This window comes from Fistularia commersonii, chromosome 34 (assembly GCF_037954325.1).
Source record: "Fistularia commersonii isolate RoL2024-O1a breed Wild chromosome 34, RoL_Fcom_v1.0, whole genome shotgun sequence".
Taxonomy (NCBI): domain Eukaryota; kingdom Metazoa; phylum Chordata; class Actinopteri; order Syngnathiformes; family Fistulariidae; genus Fistularia; species Fistularia commersonii.
The window spans coordinates 5926408-5948330 of NC_141317.1; the positions used below are offsets into that span (position 1 = coordinate 5926408).

At 43.1% G+C, this 21923-nt stretch overlaps 1 protein-coding gene across 2 annotated transcripts; it reads right to left on the bottom strand.

Annotated features, from left to right (window-relative positions):
• Positions 1–923: 923 nt before the first annotated feature.
• On the bottom strand, positions 924–10500 carry LOC147214375 (protein Wnt-2b-A). 2 transcript variants are annotated; one of them, XM_086141540.1, is made up of 6 exons: positions 9866–10500; positions 7168–7388; positions 4865–5142; positions 3685–3949; positions 2044–2160; positions 924–1882 (listed from the first exon to the last, which is right to left on the bottom strand). In XM_086141540.1, exons 1-6 carry the CDS (start codon positions 10045–10047, stop codon positions 1731–1733), a joined length of 1215 nt encoding a protein of 404 aa, XP_085997666.1. In that variant the 5' UTR covers positions 10048–10500; the 3' UTR covers positions 924–1730. The 2 variants fall into 2 exon arrangements, with proteins under 2 accessions (XP_085997666.1, XP_085997667.1); XM_086141541.1 differs by having other exon boundaries at positions 1740–2160.
• Between the last annotated feature and the right edge of the window lie 11423 nt (positions 10501–21923).

Sequence of the window (21923 nt, forward strand, 5' to 3'; positions counted from 1 at the left end):
GTTACAATTTTGGGGGGGAGTCAAGAATTAACATGTTGTGTATCTGCACAATTAAAAGTTTAACCCTTGCAGATTTGAGGAAATTGGGATTTATTGTTTGCCTAGCATTCAGGTCGGCTCCCAAGGAGACACCTTTCTTTTTCTCTCTTGGAAACACTGCAGCCGAACGCGTGTACTTTCAATCCTTTGGTTTAGTGAAATATCAGACAAACTGAAAAATAAAGCATCCCATTTCAGAACCGTAAATGAGATTATCGCGATGAATGTTATGTTGTTCAGGGATCTGTCAAATTGTGCTCACCCTTTTCCCTAAGTTTTTGATCTACGATCTCCTTTTTCGTGCACACTATCAGTCCTTTTTCAACTCTAATATAAGCGTGCATGGACTGGATTGAGTCTGGGGACCAAAGGGGGCTGAGGAAGGGAAGATTACTGGAAAGTATTCCCTTTGATAAGCCGGCTAAGAAGCCTTTGATTAAATGTGGTCTCAGCAGGAGCCCACACTAGGTCCTCTGTGGAAGGACCATGTCCAATCACCAGCTATCAACAGCCCGGGGTAATTATAGCCATCTACTCATTAGATTGGGACCCACCTGGAATTCCACATAGCAAGGGGTGGGATGAGGCCAGCAAGGGTTTAGGTTTAGACCCGGCCTTTAATCAAACACTTCCCTCCCCTTGACTAATATAACGCACCCCACCCAAACTGACACTGAACCAGCCTTTGTTGCGAACACAGATTGTATTTTTGCTGCCCCGGTGTATCATCCCATGCAGGTAGGGAGTAGACGGGTGATAAAAATAACGGATTAAGAATTAGCACAAGTTATTTACCGCTCTGATCGATCCCGTTTTGCTCTATCGACGCGATCCGATGTCTACTTGTGTACCGGTCCAAACAAAAAACAAAGATTCCAGCATCATACTAATGCACCATATATTTCATATGAACATCTGTTTAGATAAAGCGATATACAATGTAATACAAGCAAGCTGGAGAGCAGAGAAGTGAAATCTGTTTGAGGTTGTGCTAATTTGAGACTGAATGACCATCCAGGCCCTTTTCTTCTTTTTTTTTTTCTTCTCAACAGCAGGTTGTCGTCTTACACATTGAAAACTGGAGGACATTATACTTAAAGCAATACGAGAACTCTCCTCATGTCAGTCAATGTAGTGCACTCTCATCCGCGGATGAGAAATAAAACAACACTTTACAATTTTTTTAAATAAAATACTTTAAACAGCTTTTTTTTTCACATTTGCATTCAAAGTCCCAATGATGCATCTGTCCATTTATTCATTTGGTATCCATCTCCCTGTCCTCTGATAGTCCTCCACCTGGACTTCTGCTTGTCAACACAGAGCCAAACTTACATGTAGATGTCCACTTCTCAAAGTGCACTTATCGAGCTACTTCCCAGTCCGACCAACCATTCGATTTGGTGGATAAAAGGGTATATCCCCGAAAAAGAAAGAAATTTACGTGAGTATATGATGTTGTTGTAATAATACGGGATATGTTTCAAGGCACAGTTATTGTAAAAATGTGTCTTTAAAGCATCATGAAAGCAGCAAACCTTTTTAACCCACAACCACACATATAAAAAAGTCAGAATGGACTGAATCTTTGCGAAAAGCCGAATCCATCTGAAGTTTTCACTTGTTTCGCCGGTCATCACGAGATCCCAGCAGCTCAGTCTCAGGGGCCATTCACAAACAGTGGCTAATGGCTAGTTAATAATATTGATGGGTACTGAATTTGCTTTCACAGAAACAGGTAGAAAAGCCATGCAATGATGAATGGAGACAGGGGCGGGGGAGGGCGGAGATGCAGAGCACTTTTGGACAAACTTTTCCAGAATGCCTTGTTCCACAGGATGACCTGCAAAGGGGAAAAGGGATGGGGTCGTTTTACGGAGGGGGTGTACGTTCAGGTCTGGTCCAACCATTCGGCTCTTTTAGGGGCCTTGCACGTGTGTATGTCCACCGCTTCCTCGCAGTCCTTACATTCCACAGCACAGCACCATTTGAATTTGCACTCACACTTGGTGATTTGCTTGACTCTCATGGTGTCGTAGCCTCGCCCACAGCACATGACCTCACAGCCATCTGTGCCGCGGGATGTTTTATTGCAGACCCGTCCTGCAGTGCCTAGGGACCCTGTGTGAAATACAGTAATTTGATTAAAGTTACAATAATGTTTCTTACTAATCATGAAATTCTTTTTGTAATCTCTCATATCCATTAAATATGCCACAGTAACCTTCTCTCCTGATAATTACTGTACACAGCAAACACCACCTTGAAAATATTGTATTTTAGTATGAACGCGTGATGCAGTGGCCGACAGACAATATGAGTATCCATTTGTTGCGACCTGACAATTTAGTTTGGATTTCCCCCTAAATTAAGATAGTAGCCGATCTTGGCGCATGTCATCTCTGAACTAAACTATTGTCTGACGTAGAATATCCAACATGGTAAGCCCTCATTGGACATCCCAAAGTCAGGACCAATGCCCTCAGAGGCTCTGCATCCACAGCAGTCTTTGAGAGCACTCTGACATTTCCTTTTCTTTTGTTATAGCCAAACCGGGCTTCCTGGTTTAGCTTTTGTGATCCAAAGATGAGTCAGAAATAGCGCTACCGTATCCGCGGCCGACGTTACCGTCTCATTTTTAAAGCATGAACGAATGTTGCCCCTCAATTTGCTTCGAAACCCGACCTGAACGAGCACGAAAGCGACCAGTCTGGTTATTACCTAATGCAGAAGCACATTGTCTGTGTCTTGTGTGAATCTCATCCCCACAGAGCTCACGGCTGGTGTTTGGTTTGAGAAATTCCCTGTTTGAACTGCCACCTATCACAACAAGCTGCCCGTAGAACAACAGACCCACATACACAACTATGCACTGTTGGTAGAGTAGCCTATAGTTACACTGCCTTTCCCAAGCCACTGCTCCCTTTGAAGCCACTATGTGTGTGTGTGGGTGCATGTGTGTGAGAGGGTTAAATGGACAGTGGAGCGTGACAGACAGACAGGCTCTCACACTCTGAGGCCCTCTCTGCCCTCCAGCTACGCTTAGTTCAGACAGGGAGTGAGAGAGACTATGGTAGACAGAAAGAAGTGACTTTTTTTTTTTTTTTTTTCCAAATTAGCTGCTTGTGTCCCTAGGCTGTGAATTCCAGCTGGGAAGGTGAGAAAGAGGGGGAGGAGAGGCAAAGGGATGAAGTGAGTGGTAGACAAAGCAAGTGAGGGATCGAATGGAGCTTCTGTTTCTGAGTGATTGAGGTGTGGCTCTCGAGTCCGTCAAACCGCTCCGTCCATTAATCGGCCAATCTGAGGCTATCGCAACCGACCACCGGCTTGGCGTAAGGGTTGATCGACGCATCCTCTGTGCGCAGGGTGCATATTGGCGTATGTGTGTGTGTGTGTGTGTGTGTTGACAGAGATTAACGGAGGTCACTACGTCCCTGAGGGGACAAGAATATAGACATCACAGGAAACTCACTGTGTTGTGCGTCCGCCATTACGCGCATGCCGACACCCGTACACAAAAACACACAAGTAATCCATGAACGTAAACACAACACGTCTAAAGCACAACACAGTGATGGCAATCCATCAACAGCCATCAGACACGGCACCGCGGCCTCGGTCCACTCCATCATCATTCTTCCTTACCTGCTGCCTTGTCTTGCAGGCAATAGTCCGGAGAGTTCTCAAAGTAGACCAGGTCATTCTTGGTGGCCTTCCTAAAGTCTTTGTTTGCTACGGCGAAGCCCGTCCCGTCCTGGTTCATCGTCACCTCGATGGCGCCGTTGTATTTCCTCCTAAGGTAGTCGCCTGTCTTCCTGAAGTCTGACATGGCCATCCAACATGTCCGCAAAGTGCACGAGCCGCTCACGCCATGACATTTACACTCCAGCTTCATGAAACGCTTCACTGCCTACAAACACATACGCAGAGAGGTGGGTTAGTGTGCGCTGTTTTAACCATTGTGCACTTGGAGATTGAAAAGTCATTGCTAGTGCAGGGATGACTCTTAAAGTACCGGTTCGCCTAATTGGTGAAAAAACTTCTCCACCTGCTGAATTTCTGAGATCTCCAAAGCAATGACGCCGGGTCATTTAGTGGCAGATGGTGAGCCATGAATGGAGTGAATTTTACAGTTAATGTTGTGAAAGTTGTCTAAAGAAATCTTGACGGCTTTTTGGGTGCATTTTATTTGTACTAGAAACTAAATTAATTCCCCTCCATTCTACTGGGATGACGCCATTGTGTATTTTGGCACATTATTTCCGAAAGCCTATGAGTGTTTGAATGACAGCGTAAAAGTGTTACCCCAAACAAGACGTCCATAGATGTTGTTTCTAGTCTATGCAAAGTTCAATCTGATTAACTTTTCTGCAAAATTGCAACTTTTGTACAAAAAAAAAAATCAGGCCCAGCCAACTTGATCTCTCCTATTCCGTGGATGACTTTTCCAAGGACTCCCGTTGATTTTTCACAAGATATTTCTCCCGATTAACGTCTGTAAGGATTAGAACAAAATATGCGTCCTGCTGGTTTTTACATAGAAAAATAATGTGATTTATTTTTTTCTGAAATCATGAAACTTTACAACATTCAGTCACTTGGATACCTGTCCATGTTTTGGAAAAACTCCTGCGTGCATCCGAGTTTAATCTCTGTTACCGCTTCTTCTGGTCGGTTGGATCATTTGGCTTTTGGCGGGCTAAATATATATATGCTTGCAATTATCAGTGTAGTTTGTTATATCGAGCAAACAACAAGTTTGCAGATGATTAGATATGCACTTCGGTGAGTAACGGAAGTACACGTTTTCAAGGACATCACTTACCGTTCTGCCACAGCGATTATTGTGTAGGTTCATCAGCGCCCGTGCGTCTCGAACAGTCCTTTCTTTGGCATCTATGAAGGCTTTGGCGAACTTTATTCCATAGTTTACATTATCACTGCATCCACCCCAGTCAAATTCTCCTCTCTCGTCGCTGAATCGTCCCCGTTTGTGTGGGTCACAGTTACATGTCTTGAGCTCTCCCTGGCTGCAGGCACGAGTAAGTGCATACACCACCCCTGCTGAGGAGATGGCATAGACAAATGCGGCTTCACGGCTGCCTGGAACAAAGAGAGATGAAGGGGAGAGAATGTACAAAAGACAGAAACAAATTATTCTGAGTTTGCAAAATATCACTCACTCAATGCAGAATGTAGAGTCGGCCTGAAAGTATGATGGAATAGAATATGTTTTCAAAGTCCAAAGACTCGGAGTTATGCTGCCCACATGTGAGCATATGAACACAGATACACATACTGTCATGCCTAGACCTGGGTTACATCCATCAGAACATGAAGGTGCAGCTGACGGGGCATATCAGGCCAGATGCGAAGTATAGGACAGCTCTGTTTAAATATTATTATGGAAATAATCCTAGCAGCGGGACTCTCCTCTGCTCACATAAATTGTTTAAATCCATACACAGTGATACCCCATTAATCAGCACCATAGTGATGTCATGACAGCATTATCTGCCATCGCACTGCTTCCTTAGAATATGACTCATCTATTATGTAGCCAAAGACACGGAGAATTAGATATAGTTCTAGCCGTTCTCTGTAGCGTTTGACTGAAAAAAATACATACATAAAACATAGTTACATGGTCCTCTCAACAAATACTGCCATAACAGCACCCGCACTGTAGTCACCTGAACCTCTGACAAACTATCCAATAGAGAGAATGCTTCGACCTCAGACATATGTCTTCAGAATGTAATTACGGATTTTCCATTGAAGTTTATGTGGATATTCTTCCCAGTGGTTGATTTCCTCATAACCACATGTCCCGATGAATTAACATCACCCTCAGGCCGCAATATCATCTACATTTCATTCCGTTACTGGCAGATTGTTCGACCCACTGAGCTCATAAGAGGATAAACCTGTATTTGATAAACTCCCAAGTTCTTTTATGAAGTGCTCCATGATAACTTTATAATATCGATACCACGGTTGTAAAAGCTCGAGCAAAATGTCGATCGGTTCGTTGTTCAGCGAAATAAGATACGAAACAGCAGAGAATGTAGATATTTCGTATCTGAATTTTTCCTTGCCAACCGTCTGAACTGGTTCCGAGCCAGAACGGTTTGTGTGATCCAAACTGTGGGTTCAGCCTTTGCTGGAATGTTTCATTTCGTAAGTGGGGTGAGGACACGGGGGTAGTAGGTGCTGAGGGGGTGTAAACGTGTGGGAGGGCTGGTCATCATTTATACCTTTGCTGTTTGTGACAGTGAGAATATCTCTCTAAATATTTACATCTGCGTTACTGTTTATTCCTTTTCACCACACACACACACACACACACACACACAGGCTGCGTCTCCATATCTGCTACTTTTCTTCAGGCATTATCGGACCCCACACATCCTTGAAAAGACTGAGGGATGGACAATATTATGCCAGTGTTAGTGACATCAGACACCACGTTTGCTCATACAAACACATTATTTGGTGCAATTGGCTGCTCAGAGCTTTCAGAGGTGCCACACTGCAGTGGACTGTACCATTTTTCGATGTAAAAAGCCACGAGTAGGGACGGTCTAAACCCTATATTCGCATTTAATCTGCAGTAAAAATAATTACATCTGAGTGCTGAAGTGCTCCTGCACAAGAAGTCAATTATTTATCATAATATCATTCCCAACAATAAGGCAGATGATTTTAAGCCACAATCCCGACAACGCGGTCATTGAAATCTACCAGGTATATTTATGAATTCCATGTTAACAATTGTCAAAAAAAGAAAAAGATTAAATGACTCCAAATACATGTGCACTTGCAGGTATGTATATTTGCAGGATTCTGTTGTAAAGTTTACAGGTCTGGTGGGAAGTGGAAAAACTGAATGATGGGGCATAAGGCACGAACTTAGTGACTATAAATATTATAGCGGCGCAGTGTATTCGAATATTTAAAGGAAAGCTCGTAGAAAACGGCACAGTGAAGCGAGAAGGACAGAATGGAAATGTGCAAAAGGAAAAACGGGAGGGGGATCGTGATAATGGGACGGCTGAGGTCAGAGCTTGATATCGAGTCTGCTTGCTCGATGATTACACGAAAGTATGAAGGCGCGCAAGTACTTACTTCGTAGTAGGACGCGTCCGAAGACGGTGTGGTCTCGTTCCAGTGTGCTGCAGTTCCAGCGATGGTGCCTGAACTGATGCTGGCATTCTCTGATCCACTCCTTCGTGCCCTCGCCGATGGCCTGCATGATATCTGGGTGGCGATGGCATAGTTGCCGCTGCTTGTTCACCAAGGCTGGGATGTTGTCGCAGATCACACGGGCACCCAGCGCACCAATGTACCTGAAGAAACGCATGCAGAAAAACACTCCCATAGGCATCTTAGGAATAGAGAGATTTATTTTTATATGTCTGTCATTTTGTTGTTATTATGCCGATGCATTTAAGAGAAATTGTCACTCACTTTGCACTGTGTGCTGTAATACACGTGCAGCACAGCGCTTGCTGATAGATTACTTTTAATAAATACGCAAAGATTCCCTTAGATTTAAAGTGTATACAGTAACGCAGAGACACAGGCACTCATAGATGATGAACGGCATGAAGAAAAACTTCAGCAACTGTCTGCTGTGAATCACAGTTCACAACACTTTACAGTTCAAGGTTTGCGAGTAGGAGCTCGGAGGAAACCATTTTCTCCGCTCTCCAAATAAATAAGCACTTAACCTCTCCACACAAGACCTGCTTATGCATGGACGTTAAATGCCTCCCAAAAGGATTGTTGAAATCACGTTATCACAAATCAGAGGAAGAAGTCTAAGGCCTCTAATACCTCTGTCAATCAGAGAACCCTTTTATTCATTTCACTCCCCTCCGACTTCTGTTCATATATCTTTTATTCCCTTCCCAATACGACCGATCTGGAACATGGTGCCGAGGTGTTTTAAGGTAAAACGCGCCTCACGTTGCCTTGTTTCGAGCGGTGCGGTTGCCGCAAGGGTTGTGGCGGTTGAGTGAGAGGAGGTCACGGAGCGTGTAGCTGTGTGGTCCTGTTTTACGATGTCAGGCAAGACGATGGAGACTCGAGGCTCTCTATTCCCCAAAGTGGGATTAGAGAACAGAATAAGAACAGAGTGCTCATCAAAGGAAAGGGCCAAAGTGGCAATTCACACTTCATTTCTTTTCTCCCTTTTTTTTCCCTTCCGCCGAGAGTCAAGAGGACTTGAGGATTTTATGAGATTGTAAATCACTACCCACGGGTCTAAAACAACAAGCTTGTAAAGCCCTGTGGCTATACTGTGAATCATAAGTGACAGAGACAAATCATGTCGGGCGGGGGGGGGGCTCGGGTTTTTCTTCTGCCACGCCATCTTTTACAAGATAACCCAAGGTAATTTCGTGACATATTAATTTGCTGTTTGTGACAGATGAAATCGTCCCCATCGCACAAAATGACAGGAGATTGCAATTTCGAGCACATCGATGTGGTGCTTTTATGTCACATTAGAAAATGTCATCGTCACTTTGCAAAACCCTGCGCTTTGTTTTGGTTGTTTAAAGATCCACATCCGCCCAGGAGACCAATTCATTGTGGAAAACACTTAAACGCTGTATCTCCTCCACTCCAGCACAAGCCAAAGCCTTCACACACACACTCTCTCCGCCATTCCCCATAACTGCTTTTAATCTACACAAACTATTAGGCATTCCATCACTCCTATACCCGCCCACACACAGGCACTTCTCCTATAAACACACTCACACAACCACACACGGACATTTTCACGTATGTTACTGCTGCGGGGTTTGAGATTTTTTTTTTTTTTCCCACCTGTACTATGGATGGCTGGTTTGGGGTTGTGAATTCATTTGGGAGGGAGAGAGAGGAAGAGAGAGAAAGAAAGAGTGACGGAGAGAGACAGAGAGAGAGACGGAGAGAGTACCTGGTGGTAAATTAATGACTGCTCTGCCTCGTCTAATGCAGGCTCCAGCTGAGCTGAGCACACGTTCCGCCATAAATAAAATTTATCACTTTATTATTGTCATTACTATTATTGCTCAATATGGCGGGGCAGCAAATTGACAGAATTAAAGAGGAAAGAAATTTAAAAAAAAAGGACTTTTAGATACACAGTGCTGTGTCTCATCTCATCCAGTGGCTCACAGCCTGCGTGATTTTTTTTGTTTTTCTTTTTTTTCCAGGTACTTGACCATTTTACCCCCCTTTTTTCTCAATAAACTGGATCAGAATGAAATGATGACAGAATAACACAATAACACATTTTTCTTTGCAGTCATGACCCCATAAATTAAAACAAAAATCATAATTATGAGGCCGTGCACTCATTCGTGGAAAAACATTATTCGCCCATTTAGGTGATTTTAATGAACTCCACTGTGGTGAAAAAAAAAAAAAAAAAAAAAAGATTTACCGGAAAAAAATGTTCCAGTTGTGCAAGAAAAAAATACAATAAAAGTTAAAAAAAAGTGATCACCAGCAATGTCTATTGGCAAACACAGCAATGATAAATAACTGAACGCAAACAAGTATTATGGCCTGTCTAATCCTACAGACATTTATTTATCTTTGCTTTGAAGAAGGCCCATTAAAATGAACTCAGTTCAGATTTAACAGCTTTAATAGTCCACGTTAAATGTTATTGCTGATATTGACTTTCCAAATCACTTTCTAATAATAATAATAATGATAACGATAATTGGGAACATTATGAATATTATCTTCTCAGATTCGTCTTTCATATGCGACAGTGTTATTGCAGGTAGGCCAAGATGCGTGTGACGGATGCAGATCAACTCACCACCACGATGAGTCCACTCGCGGCGTGACCACCAGCAACAGCAGCACACACGCGCAATAAATCCTCGAACCGGCACCGGCGCTCTGGCACGACGAAGTCCGGGATGAGAGTCGGACGCCCGCCGAGCCGCAACTCCGAATCCGCGCCGCCCGCAGGCTCAGAATCCGATTGAAGCCCAGCATGGTTCCGCTCGTCCCACCGCACCGAAAAAGAATCGGATCGCACTTTTTTTTTTTTTTTAATTTTTCTCTTTACGGCTGAGTTTTGGGGTGTGAGGTTGGTTCAGCACACAAGCAGCGGGCCTCCCGATCCCGTGTGCGGCTCCATGGTGCGTCACCGTCAGGCGTGAGAGACGCGCGTCTCCGGTGCCATGTGCGCACCGGGCGGCTCTCCGTTCAGCTTCTGCACAGCAAGTGCCTGTTAGGGTTACGTTATCCTTTCTTTTTCTTTTTATTTATTATTTTTTTTATTTATTTCGGACCAGATTTAACGCAGAAATAGGGTCCGGATTACAGAGTGGAGCCTCTTCATCTACCTTATTAAAAAAAAAAAAAAAAAGTTGGTAAAATGCCGAGACAACCGCGGTTGTCTCCTCAGCGCTGGATCCGATGCTCGGACAGGACCTCTCCTTTATCAGCGCGCCGAGGCTGGAGTCAGAACTGAGAGGGAAGGAGAGAGAGAAAGAGGGAGAGAGAGAGAGAGAGAGAGAGAGAGAGAGAGAGAGAGAGATGAGGGAGGGCTCGCCGTTGACAGATCCTCTCGCCCATTGGGTAGATAGGGGTTACAGAGTTTGACTAGGAAGGCGATATTAAAGAGGGATGGATGGATGTGTGTGTGTGTGTGTGTGTGTGTGTGTGTGTGTGTGTGTGTGTGTGGCTCGGGGTGATGCTAAGGTAGGGGAGACTTTGATGCCCTAATGATTTTTTTTAAACAAAAATGGATGGCTTCAGTTATTGGAATTTCTGATAACGGATAAGAATAGTAGCAGGTAGATATTTAAAACTACAATTATTGTCCTCTCATTTACAGTATATATATATATATACAACCAAGACTACTATTCCGCATGAAAATTAAAAAAAGAATAATAATAATACAAGCAATTAAAAAATTGCAACCCTAATCTATTCCAAGCTGCCATTATGGTTTGATATGTTATATTTCCATGAATAGAGACTGCATTTGGTTTAGAATTTTGCTTAACTTCAGACAAGGAATAAGAGGAATATTAGCATCCGTTGATATGTGTTTACCCTCATGAGTGGGAAAAACGAAATGAAGAAACTGAACACAAAAATTTGTTGGCAAACTTTGCTTAATCATTATGATTATTTATACAAGTAATGGCTGCAGCCTTGCACCACCTAAAGCACAGCAGGAGTATAAGTCGAAGAAAAAAAAGCAGGGAATGTGGGACTGAGAGAGCAGAGCCAAATCGTCCAGTGGAACAGCACTATGGCTTAAATATGAACCACATGTGTAAGACAGAGTGCTGAGACAGCAGTGAAATAAAGCATGCATACACACATACAGCCAATGTCCATTGTTCCCAGAGGACGACCATCCTTACCTTTTCTGTGCTGTGAAAATGTGCATCTTTTCAGGCCCTCCTCGGGCTCGACGGCTCACTGTCATCCATCCGCAAATCAAAGAGGTTTGGGTATTTCCTTGAATGGCTCCTGACAGAAAATCCAATATGTGTAACCATTGTCAAGTCTGTTTATTGAGGGCGGTTGATACATACTCTTCGCCGCTGTAGACTTCTCGGGAAATTTGTGATATCGGATTGAGAGTGCTACAGGTGATTCAGCTGACCCAGTAATTCTAACCAACAAGTAAACAAATCAGGAAAATCCCTATCGGAATTGAAACTATTAGAATTAGCTATAGTTGTCGCAAACTGCCATTTCATCAAAAGCTTGAGAAAACAGTTCTAGTGTTTATGCCAAAGCTAGCGTTTAACCTAAGCTTCTTTTAGAGACATTTGTATTTCTGCTTAGAGCTTGGCAAGCTGCTATCAGAATGGGGCACACACACACACACACACATACGCACTCATGCAGACAAGCACTTTTTCAAAGGCAGGCACATGCACAAACACAGAGACTGGAGTGGGTACAGGTTTGCAAGAGGCCATGAGGTGAGGGAAAGAAGCTAAGCTCTGGTGAATATTTTTGCGCCGCAGCTTAGCTCTCAATTTTCTGCTAAATCAAAAGGAATTAGGGAAGCACAAACAGGGCTGAGTTATGCTCTCTCATGGGGCCAGAGCTGGAACAGACTTTCTCTCTCTTTCTCTTTCCCAGCCTGTGAACTTGACCTCAGCTTTCTCTTCATAAACAATAACAGAGTCAAGTGCCTTCTTGTCAGTTGGAGGAAAAGTTTGCCCCGATGTGCGAGATCCAATCTGGCATCCATCTGATGTAGGGGGGTCGCTGCATCTAGATGCTGCACGGGGGAGCGAAAGGGGGGGTGGGATAAAGGTGCGAATTACAGAGGCAGAGGGTTTTCACCTAATCCAATTGATTTCTCTGTTGATACATCGTAATCACCCGGGATTATTTCTAAAAGGAAAGCTGTAGTAACGAAATGAAATATGCTGAATGAACCAAGCTTCCGATGCGAGGTCGCGTCGGATGACTCGGACTAATGGCCCGGTGATGTGTCCCGTGTGGAAATAATGCACGTGGGCCGTCATCGGGCGGGCGGTCCGGGGATGAGCTCAGCGTATATTCCCACTCCCTGGCAGGCAGCAGCAGGGAGGACAGTCTATTGTCAAGCATGGCTCGGTTCCCGTACTAATAGACCCGCGGAGGAGCAGGTGGAAGCAAGTGAGGGAAAGTGCCATTACAGTATGAAGTTATTTCATGTCAAGTATCAGCAAATAGGGGGCGCCGCAGTGGCGCAGTGGTTCGCCCCTTCTAGTTTGCATGTTCTCCCCTGTGTCCACGTGGGTTTCCTCCAGTTTCCTCCCACTGTCCAAATACATGCAGCAGGTTTATTGGAGTTGTGTGAATGAAAAAGTGAAAAAGTGGTCAAAAGTCTCTATATGGTGTGTAAATGATTGCGACTGAGTGTTTTTCTCTCTAAGTGCCCCAGTGGTTGCTTGGTGAGTGGTACCCCGCCAGCAGAAACAGGCAAAAGCACCCCCACGGCCATGAGTTCAGGATAGGCTGTAATGAATGAATGAATGAATGAATATCAGCAAAACATGCAGGTATAACAGAAAAAAAGTTTTCTTTTCACATTCATGCACATTCGCATCCATGCGTTTGTGACTGTGGCGATCTCATCGCTGATAATTATTATTATTGCTATCATTGCTATTATTTCTATTTAACCATCACGTTATTGTGTTTCAAAACTGAAGCAGTACAAACTCTAATCTTTAATGAAATTGTGATTACTTCTTCACTTTTTGTGAGAGATAAGCCCGAGATTTATTTTACCAAAACTTTATGTGTAAAAGACAAGTAATTGAATGTTGTCGGTAGATGTTAGGGTGTCATAGAAGGATATTTCGTACGCAATCGATCCGAACTCAACCTCTTATGGTTATTATGTGTAAGGTAATCAGAGAACTGGTGAAGGAAAAGATCAACACGTATTGTTTTCCAAGAGAAAATTCCAATTAAGTTTGAATTCCTGCTGTATTATTTATTGGAGACTGTTGTAATATCCTTCTAAAAAGTGTACAGTCATGTGAAAATATATTAGTCAGAATTAAGTATTTTTTTTCTTTTTTTTTCATAATATTGAAACGATGGAAACCCAGGTGCATTCTCTATAGAGCCGATAAAAGGTCAGAATATAACAAACCCTAAAAATACACTGCCCTCCACAGACAGAACCGCCTCAATGTGTGTGTGTGTGTGTGTGTGTGTATGTGTGTGTGTGCGTGCATGCGTGCGTGTGTGCGTGCATGTGTGTGTGCGTGTGCGCGCGTGTGTGTGCATTTTGTTTGCATACATTCTCGCGTACAAGCCGGACCACCAGATCTGTGATAATTTATTGTTTTGTAAATTTAGATCTGTTGACAGAATTGAAATGGCTAAAGCAAACACTGGGTCTCGGGGATGGGGTGTCTCAGAGGCTTCCGAAAGGACCAGCAAGCTCTCACAGCAGGTCGAAGTCTGATGACGACCCTCCGCCCCCTCACCTCCACCCCCCTCACAAAGGGGGGTGGACATGAAATGAAGATGAAATTTCTGTTGCAAGTGCAAAAACCAATCTCTCTCTCACTCTCTCCCTCTCCCTCACACACACACACGCAAATACACACACAATTGTTGCCACACTATGTAACCTACGTTACATCATGGCTGGCCTCTTTAGAGCTAAGCTCTGCATCCATGTGACCCTTTCTTTCTTTATCCCCAGGATAGCCTGGCAGTAATGGATTTTAATAGCTGCTGCGAACACACAAAGTTTAGGTATGTGACGGTGATAACTCTATAATAAAATGTTTACCGGGTCATCGGTGGCTGCTGTCATGCTGAATGAATTCAAAGCATTCATGCGAGTTCATGCGCATTGCATGAACTCGCACAAGCGCGCGCGCACACACCGACACATACTGGGACTAAGACTGTCGAGCAGGTGACACAAATGAGATCAGAAGGATATTGGAGACATTGTGGCTTCTTTGATGTTTAACACATCTCAGAAACTTCTTAGGGGGAAAAAAAAGCTGACCTGATCCCCTGACAATAGTGGGACAGTGATACACGCCGACAAAAATAAGCAGGCATACATCATTTATATGAGATGGGTTAGACTGAGATAATGGAAATCCCATTGCCTTAGTTCACATTTCAGTGCTAAACCTTTAACATTTCAAACGTGATGTTCAACAGCGGTCCAAGTTGAGGTTTACTGTGACGGATTCGTGTCCTATTTTTCTTAAAATGTAGGGTCTTCTTGCTTCCTCTGTGTGGAACTTGGTTCGTGCCGAACGGTTTGCTGTGGGACGTTGATCGAGAGCACAGGCACATGGCGAATGGCTGAGGTAGCGCAGTGAATCAGAATGCTGACGCAGTTTGTTTCCTGTTTGTCTTATTGCTGGAATAATCAAAAGTTTATTTTCGGTAAAATGACCAACTCGAAGCTCTATTTAGAATTCCCAGAGTTGGTATTCTTGCAGTCACCGGCCTCTCAACAGATATCAAAATGAGGATCAGTAAATGTATAGTGAAAATAGTAGTGTAACTGTCATTATATCCAAGTAGATTAAAATAGTGTGGCTCCTGCAGTGCCTTAAATTACCCAGCACATGACGCTCCGTCTATACTTGAGGCTGAACCAGAATGTGTTTTGCAAAGAAAACTGATTTAAACTATTTAATCATTCACAAGTATTTACATTTTATTTTTTATATGCGCACATTTATTTGTTGAACACGTCAGCCGCACCCACGATCAACATTATGAAATGTCCAGAACAAAGAATAAGCACTCGCCATATCAAGACAGACAACTTCCGTCTCTATTCAGCTACATGCTCCTCAAGGTTTTTGCCATGAAACTGCTTATTTATCACAGCAACTATATGCTGGATTGTTGACGTCCGGTCAATGGTTTAATTATTGGATCTATTACATTTTTGTGTTTATAAATTGGCAGAGCATGTTACCCATACTTTGATAGGGTCCAGGCCCACTGCAACACTGGGGGCAGGATTAGATAATTGGTAATGAATGAAAAATTACGTGAATGAATAAATGATTGTTAACCATGGCTTTGGTGCTCTGGTTTGTTCAGATAATGTCAGATAATTCTGGAAATTAACTGATGTGATGATGAACACCTGGATTCACTGAGCAAATAATGTACGGTCCAACAATGGACATAAAAAGACTGAGTTTCTAACTTTAGATAGCTCCGCGATGAAAATGGTTACCATAGTAGTCTGGAAGAGAATGTTTAGCATGAAAAGAATCACTTTTATTGATGAACCCTGCGACTTTAAGTCTATAGGTTCACTTTCATCACACTAATTCAACCAGTCTGTTGATAACTTGAGAAGGACCCCCGTTTCATTTCTTCTGTCTTTAAACTTCCAATATACATTACTTTAGGTTTACTGCACAGCACCAAAAAACGGACAGATAGTTACCACTTAACTAAAGGTAAAATGTTCTCTTTAAACTTTAGCACTATATCAAGCACATCAGAGAGAAAACAGTTTGTCTTGTGTCCAGAAGGTCAAAGACAAAGAGGTACCGTTGGCAAAGACTGAATTGGCCATGGCTTCAAAGAGGGCTTCAGCAATAACTTAGTGCTGATATTGGTTTCGGCTTCAGCTGCATGTTTAGGCAATGCATACTGACAATCCCTTTAGAAATACAACTTTAGCATATATTTAGTCTCGCAAAACCATATTTTTCTTCCACATCTCCTCTCTTAATGAGGCTGGCTGAGCTGTAAGAGATTCTTGCGAAGCTTCCAGCAAGTCCTGAGAACGAAAACTGAAAACACTTCACTCTGTCAGGCCCTTTCTTCGCTGAGATAAATCTTCGACAGCGTCAACAGAATACATACAGATACAAATCCAGATGTCAATGCATCCATTGAGGATCGATTCACATACACCAGGCATGATCGGGGACACTTGTCCATATTCATATGTTGTATGACTACCTATGGATTATATATTTTAACTACATTGATCCACATTCCTCTTCCCTTTGCCCATAAATTATATTTAAGAATGATAAAATGTTGATATTCAATCTGGTTGATGCAGTCAATGCTACGTGACGTGACATATTTTAATCAGATGAGAACTTTTATGTTAAGTGAGTGGTGGATTTACAGTACTGCATACTGAGAGGGAAACAAAGCCTGCTGCCTTACTGGGATTTATTTTCTATACAAAAAAAAAAAAAATGGAGTCATTTCAACCATGTCACTGGATGAGATAATATACCCTGATAGTTTTTTTTTTTTTCCCTTCAGATTCATCAGTTGGCCAAAATAATAATTAACCACAACAAATAGTTATTACAATATTCAAACAAAATATTTTGATAGCTAGCTATCTGTGTGATTGATTTATATATATATACACACACACACACACACACACACACACATATATATATATATATATATATATATATGTATATGTGGTATAACTTTGTGTGACCTGTGATGTGATGTTGTAACTACACTGGATGTTCTCACACTGCTTGATTGACATTCATTCCTGTCATGAAATTTGTATGGCCTGCCTGGCGGTTTCAACTGAATATATGAGCATGGGCTATTATGGCCCTTTGGTGAAACGATGTGTGGCGCAGGCCCTATGTTGTAGGATGGATCCCTCCACGCCCTGAGTGATGAGAGCAGCATTTAACCGGCTGCAGGTGCGTTTGAGACAGGCGGCTCGGATCTTTGAAGTGGAAGCCAACTGGGACCCCTGCCCATCTCTGACCAGCAGTCGACACATTCGCTTTCAATTAGCACTCTTTCTTCACTCCCAATTGCTGCTCTTTTGTTTTCGATCCTTCCCGTTCAGTTATATGTGTCCCAAAGTTAACGGTTTATTCTGAAAACGGGCGTTGTGCAATTGTTGTGTCCACGATATAGTTACAAGGGTATGAGGATTTTACCCCGGGAAAAAAAAAATCATAGTACCGTGACATGCCGTATTGCTGTCATGCAATTTTCAGGTACAATTAATTTTAAAGGGATAAAAAAAAAAATCTTTGTTTGATTTTTTTTTTTTTTTTCCTCTCCGCTGCAAAAAGATAAGTGAATGCACTCTGTGCATTTACTGACCGCGAAGTAGTTGTCAGGTGTTGGTCAGGATGCTCGCCGATCGGAAAATTTGTGACCGTGCGTGTTATTTGTTGTTGTGTTTGTTCAATTCTTACATCACCTCTCTTTTGGCTTTATGAGTCGTGATCGTGTCTCGGGGCCAGGATGAGCATCCAAAGAACTGTAAGTTCTCAGAGTTCTGACACCCTGATCTGTTGTTTTTCATTTATGAAACATGAATCATGGATCTCTTCATTCTTACACACTGAATAGGACACGTTTGGCGCCACAAAACGAGCAAAGTCATACCGGCTCTGGAAAGATTGTGTAAATTCTGCAGCTGCTTATTGGTGCTTTTTACTCAAATGTATGGACACACAAGCACATGCATGAGTACTCTGTGTTTGTAAGCATGCACATATCTCATTAAACATAGTGCAAAAGAGAAATAAATGGCTGTTTCAATGGTAAGCTCTCTGGAGGCAGCTACATCTGGCTTCTGTTAGCCACAAGCGTATAAAAATCAAAAGTGGTTTAGTTGCAAGTGTGCGTGCACACACACACACATACACTGGGAGGTAGGACTCCTGCTTGGTGGTCACCCCCACCAGTCCCGGTCTCTTTTATACCAACCCTCATGAACTCAGCAGTTATCAAGGGGCTCAGACAGGGACTAGCATTCCTGGCACAAACAGTAACAACAACTCATATACGGCCTCTTTCCAAAATATTAAACCTTTAAAACCCTATGGATAACTGCCTGCCAGGCATCTTCTAATATGTCTGAGTTATAGTGGGGGGTGTCAATCACAATAGAATAACTTGTCACAGATGAAACACTGGGACTAAAAACCCTGGTGTGTGTTTTTTTTTTTTTTTTTTTTGTCCATAACCACAAATATTTTATTTTTTTCCATTTTCATGTTGGATGCAAGTTCGAACCAAGTGATAGTTTTTGAACTGAGAACACAAAAAAGCCAGTTCACCAATATGAAAGAGAGAGTTTATGGGAAATAAACACTCGCATGCAAGCGAGTGATCTTGTCTGCCTCTGCGTCTTGGATGTCCAAACTAGTCTGTATACAGTCTGTGACATTTGCGAGTTAGTGATTAGAACCTCTTCATAGTTGCTGGCGATAGAGAAGAAACTGACACATTCTTGAAGCATGCGCTTTGCTGTCTCAGTGTGCGATACGTGCGTAATTTGTGATTCTAACGGCCGATGCCATATTTGGCCAAACTAACTGAAGGATGGCCATGCCGAAGGAAGCTATAGGTGAGCAGGTGGCAGCTTGAATTCCCGATCGAGGCGATGGCGTCTTTTCGTTTAAACTATTTTGCAATTTCTAGAATTTGTCTCAAATTCTCTGGTGTTCTTGTTGTGTTTAAATGTCACTGAGGTCAGAGCCAGCTCATCCTGTGTGTTCCTCCAAGCCCAGCAGGCATGTCTGAAAGGCTCCAAAGCTCTATGAATATTCTCTGGCCTTCAATTTCCTGCCATGTTAAATCCTGGACAAACCATCTATCTTGATTTCTGCTTGGGTGGGATGGACAGCACTTCAATAACTCCTCTATTATTGACATTAGACCATAATGTCAGACATAGCGAACGCGGTCCAAAGGTTTGACCAAACAGGGTAGCTACATGTTCAGAAATGACCATTTGTTAAAGTGTACGTGCTTTTTCCCCCCGAGGGTTTCGGCGCACGCATGATCGAATCTTTGTTGCGCACTTCATCAAAATGAAAACGCTTTCTCGGTGAAGAACATCAGAGATTTTATGTGGCCGGCCGAAAGCGGCGAAGTCGAAGCTGGCACATCCTTGGCAGCGAGCTGGCAGTTGTCCTGGACTGTCAGAGTGAAATGTTGCCCATGTGTCAGTTGTTAGTAAACCCTACTATCTATGACTGTGATGGACGGGTTCTTTTGGGCCTCTGGATGTGCAACTAAAGACCATAAAAAGAAGTGAACAAAGCTACCATGACATCACTGATTGCTTTTTAGACAGCCTTTTTTGAATCCTCAGGTTGGGTATTGAGCCAGCCTCTATAATGGACTATAGGTACCAGGCTTGGCAGGAGCAACACCTCCATTGGCCCCACCGTGCCAGACGTTTTTAGCTGTTTCGTACGTCCTCTACCAAGCAGGATACACCTTTGACATCACCTGACACATCAAATGCTTTGTTACACAGAACCATCTGGAAAGAACAACAGTGAAACAGTGTGAAGAGGAGCAGGCACATTTAAAAATACTTGGCAGGTGATTGGACACAACATCTGTCTTTGACCACCTATCACAGGCCAGCTTTAAACCAAACTCTTGCCGAAGCCAGCTGAGAGAAGAACAAAACCATCATTTCCATGGAAGAAAAAGCTTTCCTCCCTTTCGTCACCTAAAACCACGACTATAGCTGCCAGTAATTTGTCCGGGTCAGCCGACCGGCTGGAATTTCTTTAATGTATGCACAAATGGATGATTTAAGGTCACGCAGGACGGATCCGTTACAGGGATATGGGAAATTACATCACTTGTGTTCAAGGGGACATATAAAAACAGGTTAGTTTGACTCGTGTCCCTCTTTCAGTAATAGAACCATCCCTTGATGGTTCACGTGACAAAATAAAATAAAGTAAAAATCCGGCTTTAGTCGATATTGAAGCGGTAGTTGCTTGAAGGCGCTGTCTTCTGATCCTCCGGCAGAAATCCCAAAGATGGCGGAAAACCTCATAAATGTGCAGATCGAGGAAGACAGAAATGTTACATAAATATTTGGCTCGTGATCCGTTACCATTCAGCTCGTCGACGCAAAAGTCTCGAAACTCTTACCTGGCTTTTAACACGACAATCTTTGAGTTGGGATGAGAATAATTAGGGAAAGAAGTTTATTATTAACAACTAATCTCTATTAAAAAAAAAATAGCTGCGGCCAACATGTGGCTACATTTCACAGACTCTTGAAGTGATCAGACTTAAAGGTAAAAAAAAAATCCCGAGAAATTGAGAAATTGAAAAATGTATAATTGTGGAGGTCTAAGATCCCTCTCACCTGATTCACGTCTGACTTCCCCTTTCAATTCCTATCCTTTCTCAGAAATGTTGCAATGCGTGAACATCTGGCCATGTGCTTCTAATTGAACTACGGGGTCCTCCTTGGTGGTCTTCTATCTCTCGTTTTTCCTGCCCTTCGCGCTCCCTCCCGGGCTCCTCCTGCACCCCACACCCTTCAACCATGTCCTACGTGATCTTTCTCAATCCCACCCGGCCCTTCAGCTCCGTCCCGTAACATTTATTGCCTCTGACACTAATTCTCCCCTTCACCTAGCACATATGTACTACTGCTCATGTGTGATCTTTGTCTTGTCTCATCTTCTGTTTGTCTTTTTTCAAAGTCAATCAAATTATACTCAAGCGTGAATGATTCTTGAAGAGGAATGTGTGAACTGAAGGATTTTTAATTTATCAGTGGGTTTAAGATGAAGCGGTGGATTTTCGCCGTATAAGTCAAAGACAGTGACAGACAGAGCGATCCGCGGGTGACAAATTCAAAAATCTCGTAAATTCCACGGAGGGTCTTATCAGCGCGCAATCAGAGGGATTCGAAACAGACGCAGTCGTCCTCGGTAGTTTGTGGGCCTTTCGTGCACCGCATCGGAGTGTGCAACAGAAACACATGTCCACATGAAGCGTTTTCACTGATCACGCCGATATGACTGAAAGAACAGAACGGGAACACGACCGCCTCCGCGCTGTGTCAGCAACAAGACTCAACGTCTGCCAATGCTATCATTAAAACTTTGTGAAGTCGACGCTGTCGCGTATCAGACGGCATAAATGAGGGAAAAGATGATTGGAGTAGATTGCGTTGATCTGGATGTTGGTATTTGTGACGCATGTGATATTAATTCCGCTTTTGACACAAGAAAGGTCATGAGGTTTTCGTGAATTTCTCCAGAATGAGAACAATGAAGAGGAAAGAAATGGAAGGAGGAGAGCTGAGGAGTGACTGATTGCAGGGCATCACACCAAATGGGAACCAGAGACTGTGAGATGTCAGAGCTGCTATAGATTTATACTTTACCTGCTCCCCTGAGATCTGCCACACATACACCCTCTCTTAGCAGAACAAAAGAGGTGGAAGAGATGTGAAAAAGTATGGGCACAGAGTCAAAGGTCAAACGGTGCAAGAGGATTAGTGAGGCAGGCCTACAAAAAAGGAGCGAGATCGGCGAGTAGAGAACATTAACGTGAGGTGAGGACTAAACAACATTGTTAGATTGAACATTTTTTAGACCGGCGTT